This window comes from Trachymyrmex septentrionalis, unplaced genomic scaffold (genome assembly GCF_001594115.1).
Source record: "Trachymyrmex septentrionalis isolate Tsep2-gDNA-1 unplaced genomic scaffold, Tsep1.0 scaffold330, whole genome shotgun sequence".
In the NCBI taxonomy this organism is placed as follows: domain Eukaryota; kingdom Metazoa; phylum Arthropoda; class Insecta; order Hymenoptera; family Formicidae; genus Trachymyrmex; species Trachymyrmex septentrionalis.
The window spans coordinates 26348-36119 of NW_017305495.1; the positions used below are offsets into that span (position 1 = coordinate 26348).

At 30.1% G+C, this 9772-nt stretch overlaps 1 protein-coding gene across 5 annotated transcripts in view; it reads left to right on the top strand.

The window, feature by feature from the left end:
* Positions 1–2731: 2731 nt before the first annotated feature.
* LOC108750187 (oxysterol-binding protein-related protein 8) overlaps positions 2732–9772 on the top strand; it is an 11520-nt gene continuing 4479 nt past the window's right edge. For 3 of the 5 annotated variants that reach the window (XM_018489487.1, XM_018489489.1, XM_018489490.1), the window contains exons 1-6: positions 3283–3544; positions 5396–5524; positions 7614–7666; positions 7966–8196; positions 8274–8418; positions 8791–9012. In XM_018489487.1, coding sequence (XP_018344989.1) covers positions 3412–3544; positions 5396–5524; positions 7614–7666; positions 7966–8196; positions 8274–8418; positions 8791–9012 — 913 coding nt within the window. In that variant the 5' untranslated portion in view covers positions 3283–3411. The other 2 variants (XM_018489488.1, XM_018489491.1) reach the window with 2 other exon arrangements.

The following is a 9772-nucleotide window of genomic DNA, read 5'->3' on the forward strand; positions in this document are numbered from 1 at the left end:
CTTTACATAGTCAAATGTACTTTAATTTTAGAAAGATAAACGTATTTAAACTGATGTTCGTAGTTACAGATATTTAAGGTCTATTATCTTTGTGGCTAAATCAATGCATTGTTGTAAATTGAAATAAATATCTATATATTTGAAGTTTGGTGAAAGCCAGATAAAAGTTTTAATACAGTCTAATGACAAGTACAGCAATAAAGAACAAGCCTCTTATATTCAAGACTATCTTAAGTACTATCTTACTCTGAAACATTGTACGATCACTCCAGTGACTGGTTGGTAATCTTGAGATTATCTGTGACTATAAGTAATTAAGTGATTAATGCCCCTTTTCATCATTATAGATTAAATTTAATCTCAGTTCATCTTACTCTTCATCTTTTCTAATTTTTAGAACTAGAAAAAGATGAAGAATTAATTGAACTAAAATAAAATTGTTGTGGAATTGCTGGTGAAAATGAATTAATGTAAGATCTAATTACAGCAACATTCAGTTTTAAAAATTTGTAGCATACACTACCGTTTAAAAGTTTGAAGCATTCTATAATTATTTTAGATAAAAACACGATTCTTTACAGATATAATTATCTTATTCGAAATATTTCTATTTTTAAATATTTTAAAACACTTTTATTTTTATTTTAATTTTTGAACATATTGGAACTCTTGCAATAAAATTTATAATTGAAATAATGCAATCTTCTGTACATTTACAAAAAATTTGTAGAGTAAATTTGATCATTTATGCTCTGGTTTATGCTTCGGTCTTAATCTTAGAATTAATCCTTAACTTAATTTTAAGGACTAAAGTTGAAAGACTTAAAACTTTTTTAAGACTAAGATTAAGACTGTTTAAGATTGAGAAAGCATAAACGATCTTATGGCATTCTTTGTTGTCAACTTTTAAGACTAAGATTAAGACCGAAGCATAAACTAGATATTACTCTATGTTATAAGATTAGTACTAAAATACTAAAAGTAGCTATATAGTAGAAATTATAGAAAGTTAATTAAATGTGAAAGTTTATAAATATTTTAAACAATTAACTACTTAACAGTGTTGTCTTACTATTTAACAAACTATACATGGTTATTTCATTGTCAAATTTAATTATATTATACCACTACATTTAGATACTTCATATCTACAATATATATATGTATAAAGCAGTCTTTAATAATGTAGTGCCAGTGTGTGATTGAATTTACCATTAAAATACTGCTAAATCCATTGAAGTGAAGTATACATTTATTAAACGTATGAAATTTAAAATATATTCCTCAAACAATTTTTGTAAATATATTTTACATTTTACAATTGATTTATTTTAACAAGGTATATATCTCTACAAATAAAATAAATAATTCAATATTATATTTAAATACATTTATTGTAAGAAAATTAGCATTTTTTTTAAATACCTCAAGAAATTAATACAAAGAATCTTCGATCAGCGATTCCTACGCTAACGTAGTTTTATAATGCTTGTAAAGGTTCTAGAATTAAAGAAAATAAAAGTACGTAGAAGAAATATATATATATTAATAAAGTCGATGCGAAGAAATGCTGTCGTTTCTCCACCGAGCTTTATTGATCGACATCGCAAAAAGCGAAGTGCGCAGATTATTTAATTCATGTATTTATGTAGACTTGCAATTGTAATTTGTAGATCGTATCGATAAAGTTCAAGATTGAATGACGCCGAGTTATCGACTTACTGCCTCCCCCCCCCCTCTCTCCATTTTCTCTTTTTCGTTGTATCACGATTCTGCGCATAACAAACGGTGAGAGGGAAGGCCTGAAATTAATTCGTTTAATTCGGAGCCAGATAAGAGTACTTGTAGTATGCTCGTAATTATACGCGTGTAAATTTTTTTCAGTAAATTAGAAAAATCGAACCTTGTTAGATCGGAGAAATATTCCATTATAGAACGTCGAGGTTAGCGATGCGTTAGTTTGCGGACCGCTGCGCCGGTCGCCGGTTTTAATCAATCTAGAATTAGCATCTCTTTCAGATTACGATACGCCGCTATGTAACGTACAGCGGCGGAGGCGGAGAAACGGGCATTAAGATGGGATATGTCAATTAATATTAGAACGATCGCGTGGGTGGGGCGTGGCGGCCGTGATTATTAAAAATTCACACGTATCAACGATCGATCGGTCCTCTCAAAGTAGGGAAAAAAAAAGACAGAGAGAAAGAGGTCAACCGGCAGAGAATGCGAAACGCGATAACGAGAACCACTCAATCGGACCTACATATATATATATACGCGAAACGTCATCGGTCACGGCCGGCTGCGTCTTAGAAAAAAAAAAAGAAAAAAACGCCGGACATTCCAGCGAATCGCTCGACCGTCCGTTAAACCGAACGAGGAGCGGAGATTCATCCACGGAGAAACGTGAACTTAAAAAAAAAAGTCATCGCCGTCGGGGCGATATAACATAGTACAACAGTAGGATCACGTTGAATCTCGTCGTGCGTCACACGACGAGGTATAAAGTGTCTCTTCGTCGATGCGCAGCGACACCGTCGGTTAAATGCAATGAGCAAGAGTCGAGGCTTCCTGCCTTCCTCCCCAGCTTCTTATTCGTCCTACCAGCATCAAGCTTAGCTCGCGTCAGTCGCGTCACGTTGCCGCGATCGTTGCGGGCACAGGCAGTTGCAGCAAGTTGCAGCAAGTTGCAGACGTTGCGTGTGTGTGCAGTCAGTTGCAGTCGCGACGCGATCGGGATTGGTACACGTGCGCGCGCGCGCGCGCACTCTCTTTCTCCATTCTGTCTCGTTCTCTCGCTCTCTCCCTCTCTCTCGCACGCGCTTCGGGAAACGTGAACCGTGAGAACGAGTGGACCGTACGGGGTAGATCGATGGTATGCGATCGCGGCCGTCCGTACGCGACACCGTGCCCCGTCCGGCTTCGTTGCGCGCGGCGATCCGCAGCGTCGGACGGAAGTGATCGGCCGAGAGGAACAATCGGCGACGACGTGCAGCCTTAACCGCTTGAAGGCCGAAGGCTCTCGTGCGCCGCCGGTTAGTTCGCGCGCGATGTGTGTAATTCACGTTTCTCCGTCGCGCGCTAATTACCGCGTTAATTCGTTGCCACGATGAATTGACACGTCTGCCGTCAGATCGCCGATCGTTGAAAAACGTCGTAGCGACGCACGTTTCGCGTACCAGTGAATACGACGAACGTAAACACGCACTGCTGCGCCTGTCTCGTGCGCGCAGCATTTCTGAGTTTCCGACGTGTGTCAAGCATTTCCACGGCGGTAAACTGTCTAGCCATGTCTAGTTAGATGAACTATGATGGACTACGCTCGTCAGCTTTGACGTGGAAGGATGTAGCGTGTGTCTTTATGTCAGGTTAAAATTGACGACATACGAATCGTCGATCCTAAATTTTGCAATGAGCTCGCAACCGATTGTGGTGCCTGGTGGAGAGCATCGTCTTCAGCCGGAGACTCATTCTATATCTGTTGGAAGTTCAGCGGACACCTACAAGACCATGACACCGCCAAACGTCAGCAGATCCCTAAGTCGTAAGTGTTATTACTTTATTTATGTTTTGTTATTGTATTACGTATTGTGTTTTCACATTTTAGTAAGAACATGTCAAATATGCAATGATGCCAAGATGTAAACAATTTGTTATAAGACACTGTAATGATTATTTATGTGTCTTACTCGTTATTTAATTGTAACGATTTTATTGATAATTAGCTCATAAGAAAATTGTGAAACTAAGAACAGCTGTGTTGAGTACACTTACAAAAATATGAAATTGTACAAATCATTTCATATTAAAAATATGAAATAGGGAAGCGTAAAAATTAAAAGAACCTCATAATTGTACACATGTATGTACATATAAATATACACAAAGATTATGTATTTTCTCAAAAAATTGATGAACTTTATGATATTATTTTATTGTAAGAACTTTGTCATTGACATCTGAACTATATCAATTAAGAACAGATAGATGTAATTACGGCATGTTTTTGCAAAACTCTTTCCTGTTATTAGTAATCTCAGATTCAATAGATTTATGTAACACTCACAAATTATATACAATTTCTAATGTTTACATAATGTCTACCTTTATATACACAGGTCAGAGTATTTATTTTTATGTATTACAGTTCAATATTTATAAATGTATAATTTTCTTTAAAATGCATTTACTTTTTTTTTTAATCTTAATAATCACATTTTCCTAAAGTATTTTAGACATTCAACAATGTCTTTCAGGAGGAAAAATGAAAGTAATATACATTTAATATATATATATATATATATATACTTTCAATATCTGTTTAACACATGTGACATACATTTAGTATAATATAATTTTATTAAAATAATATTTATATATTGTTTGCATATCTCTCTTTTGCAACAGATTTCATATGAAATGCTTAGTAATCCTGACAATGATATATCAGATGTACACTTATAGTACCTTATTAATATGAATGAAATACATACTGTAGCACATCCGGAAAAATGGAAATCAATACTTGAGAGTGTAACAAATCATTTCTTATATTGTAGTAGGAATCCCTACTCTGTTATAAGCACTGTAGTTAGTTGTGAATAATAACTTTTTCTTTACCCACTTTTCTATACTGGTTTTATCCTGTCATATACAATACAATCAGGACAATGTGTGACTTTACATTGACTACTATAAGCCTCTGGATGAAATGCAAAGGTTCAGTTGGTGTTCTAGATAACATTTTTCACACAATGAGTCTCTTTATTAAACATTACCGTTTTGTTACTCCGTATACAAAATAGATACACAGATATAAAACAATAGAAAAAAAAACGTAGTGTGGAAATTATGTTTATACAAGATCTGCAAATATGTTTAAACTTTATTAATAATAATTTACGTACACTAATATTTCTTGAAACATTTATTGAATTATGTATTATTGATTATGTTACTTTGAGAATAATGTTTAGTTCTTTTTTTTGTAAATATTCGGAATGTTTGCTTGACTGCATGGAGCAATATGAAGCACATTCTCAATTGCGCATGTATAATATAAATTAAGCATGCATATCTTTTTTCTTCTTTTGTATACATATATGCAACAAGGTAGACAAACATGCAATATCTCTCATTTAACTGCAAATTAATCGCGTGTTTTTGCAACTGTCATCTCGCCATCACATACAGGATAATAATAGGACATTATTTTTATTATTACATGTGTAATAATGTTATTGTTAATATTACTTATTTGTAATGTAGAAAATATAAATTCTGGCTGTCTATACTGTTGACTAATCATTGAATAGCTCTTCGAGAAACGATTTTAATGTGACGTAAGATGTGATAATAAATATTGAGTGCAATTGAACGAGTGCTAAATATGTAGAACCAGCGGATCGACAACTTCGAAGAAGCAGCGTCCAAGCACAGTCTACACCATTACCTAAACTTCCATCAACTGAGTCCCTTGCAACAAGCACAAATATTACAGCCGGTGCACCTCCAGTTTCTCCAGGTATAAATCAAGAAATATTTTCGAAAGTAATACATCATTGCTATAGTTTGGGATAACTCTGAACAGTTACAAGCAGCTTTCCAAACTTGATTAATATTATAGGCTTTTATTTTTGCAATATAATGGATGCATATATGCTAGAAAAATTCTGAAATTATGTATGGCTTATATAGCTCTTCCTTAACGTTTGTGTTTGCGTTTCGTTTTAATACAATTTTTGTTACGAAGTGTAAACTATATAGTAATGTCATTTAATGCTTATTGTCTGCACTTTACATGATGCTTGTAAGGTAAGCTTCAGATACACAAAAAATGTTTATGTAATTAATATAGTAATACAAAAAAAGGACATACATATACATTGACCTGATTATATAACTCAGAGTAACAACTCGATAATACAAATGTTACGTCGCATTTTATTAAACTGTTTTATAAAATTTGCGTAAAATTTAATTGTCTTTTTTGGTAGATGATACTTATTTTTTAGTAGAAATCTAGCATATTGCATGTGTCTTAAAATTTAATTTTTAATATTAAATATCTCTTTGAAAAATATTGAATATGTTTTTTAAGCATGTTTTTTGTTACATAATATCAAATTGTCTTGCAGATTTGAGAATTGATACATCAAATTTTTTATATTTTAATAATTATATTTAAATCTGTAACTAGATTGCATAATCTAAAATGCACATTCTAAAAATAAAAATTTAATTTAATTTAATTTAAAATAAAAAAATTATTATTAAAACGTATTTGCAAGATTTAATGCAAATCTTGCAAAACATTCTATATGTTGTTATGCATATATTTTAGCATAATGGATACGATTTAATATAATAATAATTTTTCAAAAATTGATTTTTGTACTGTATATGATTTAAAAATCATAAATGTATATATATCGAATCAGTAAATAAATACTTTCTGTTTAAATAGTAAGAATAAATAACTTAATATTGTATAAATATAATTTATTTATATAATAAACTCGTAAAAAATCAAGATAATACATTTTATTAGGGTAGAGCAGGGTTTTTTCATCCATTTCTCACGATAATTATTTATATTGCTGAACAGAACTTGTGGATTATTTAAAAATTGTGCTTATGTGCTTTCAAGGAGCAATTATGATGTATAATGTAATTATAAGCACTGCAAAGAGATATTATTTGCCGAATTTTTGTATTTATATTTAAACTTGAAATTGACAGAATAGCCCCGCCCTACCTTATTACATATTGTTGAATATTATTACTTTATCTTTCTTTTTTGTAAAACACATGTTTTGTAAATTTTATTCGCTTCAAATATGAAGCATATGAAATAGAACTATAGAATATTGATTATTTAAACTGTTTGTTAATAAAAATTAATGTTAAATAAATTAAATATGAATTGAAATTTTTAAATTAAATAGATTGTCTTGATTTGTTGTATGGTGTAGAAAAAATAATATCTGTGTAACTTTATATTAGATTCCATTTTAACTAGAGTTAGAGGAATATATAGAATTCCATGCATGTATATAAAACAAATATGGAATATATTTGTACATATTTGCATTGTTTTATTATAAAGAGTGTGATTCCTTTAATTATTTTAATAATCAGTAAGTATGCATTATTTTTATCTAAAAATGCCACACTTGGTTTTGTCTTATCTTTTATTTTTAAATTATTAAGTTTGATTTTATAATAAAAATTATAGGCTTGTTTATTTGTTAAAATATATATCTGTAAATTATAAGTTTATTAATAAAATAATTATGCAAATAATATACCAAATATATCATGTATAAAAATTAATATAATATAATCTTATTTTTAAATATCCAGATCAAATTATTTATGAACTAAAGTACCTATTGTAATGTATGCACTGTATTAAAATATTTATATAATATATACTGTGTACGATATATTAAAAATAATATATTATAAATTTTATTTAATCTATTAAAATTAAAAATTTTTTGAGAATATACTCTACGTACACATTCTATTTCGGCACGTTCTAATTCGCCTAATTCCGACTGTACAAAGTATAATTATAAAAAAATAATTCAAAATTATGTATGTTATAGGGATCTCTGGTATGGGCGAAGGTAGTCAAAAAATGGATAATTCATCAGACAAGGTAAATAATTCTGTATTCTTGAGATATAATTTCTTTGTTTATTAAAGCTAGAAAGAAGTCTCTCAGAAACAAATTTTTGCAAAAATTGACTGCAAGTTTTATTGGTAAAAAATTACAGATTTGATGCGTAACTTTTATTCAGCAATATTTTTTTAAATCGTGTAATCAATAAAAATAATTTATTCTTTTATTTATTTCTACAACTCTATTTTTTCTTTATTTTTATTGAAATACGATAAGATATAATTTACTTTAATTTGAACTTGTATTTTTAATGAATATTTTTATAATATTTTTAGTCGTTAGATTCTTGCAAATTAACGCGAAAAGAATCATATAAGGCTCAAAGAAAGAATTATCGAATGGAAAAGAAAAGAGTAGCCGATGAACTTTTAAGTTCTTTCAAAGATCCAACCGTTATTGTTATGAGTGATTGGTTAAAAGTTCGTGGCACATTGAAAAGTTGGACCAAGTTATGGTGTATTCTGAAACCTGGATTATTGTTGCTGTACAAAAGTCCAAAAACGAAGGTTTGTATTTGCATTTCTCTTTTCTTTTTAACTATTTTTTTTAACCTTTCTTATTGTATCTGCAATATTTATTACAGAGTAATCATTGGGTTGGAACGGTACTACTTAATACGTGTCAAGTTATTGAACGTCCGAGTAAAAAGGATGGATTTTGTTTTAAATTATTTCATCCGTTGGAGCAATCTATATGGGCTCCTCGAGGACCAGAAAAAGAAGCTATTGGTATATATCTCTATCATTATATACATTGTACATATACTGCTTTTGTGCAGCAATTTTTTTTGCAATATATTAATAGATAACACCTATAATCTAATCTTTAGATATAATAATGATATAATATGTATAACTGGGCTTGGTTCTTATCTATCAGTCTTATCTTAAATTCTGTGATTTTCTTAAACTTATATAAGTAATAACCGAAATGACAATATTCTGTGAAAGTTCTTATGTTCTTTTCTGTAATGATGGGATTATACACACACACACACACACACACACACACACACACACACACACACACATATGCAATATAATATGTATATGTACTCGCACAATTTTACAATTACAAACAAATTAATTTATATTTTTCAGGTGCTGTAGTACAACCTTTACCAACATCTTACTTAATCTTTCGAGCACCATCTCAAGCAGCAGGCAAATGTTGGTTGGACGCACTTGAATTGTCGTTACGTTGTTCTTCGTTAATAGTACGCTCGACAAGTGCATTACCGCGCCCTTTACCACACGATGCAACCACCACTCATGAAACTCAATGGAGCGAGGCTGATTATGAAAAGCACTTTGATGATCATGGTCAGTATCATTGACATAGCTTCCTACTCTTGTAATATTTAAATATAATTTATAATAAAAATGAAATATCTCGCGTTTAATGAAACTTAAGGAATGTAATTTCTAATAATATAATAACATATATATAAGGTTTTCTAAATTTTCTGCATGTTTTTTATCCATAGTAACTAATTTGAGATCAATTCTGTTGTAGTATAAATATTCTTGATTTTTATTATTTATTTCTTTATAAATTATTATTACATCATTGTTAAATACTTAAAAAGAAGTCTTATACAAGAAGTAGTTATTCTAAGAATAATGTTCTAAGATATATATCGAAATTTTTTTATAAAACAAAAGAATAAACAATCGATTTTTTTGATAGCATAGTAAATAAATAGAGAATTGGATTTATAAAAGCATTTAATATAATTAGAGAAGTATGTTGTACAAAAAGTAAAATCTGTGAATGATGCATAGCGATTTATCAATTTGTACTTCTATTGATGAAAGTAATATAAGTGGTATGAAAGTAGTTTAATTTTTTAAATTATTTTTCTGGTATAAATTTTATATAACCAAACAAAAATCGCGCGAAAAGATTTTTAATTCAATATTTTAATAACTTATAATATTTTCTGTTATATATGTATATGTTATATATAAATTTTATTTTTATATAAAAGTATCATTCCAACTAACTTTATTATCCAATGGACTTTAATAACTAATTTTCTGATAAATTAATGATAATTTCTTTAATGACGATATGCAGCTG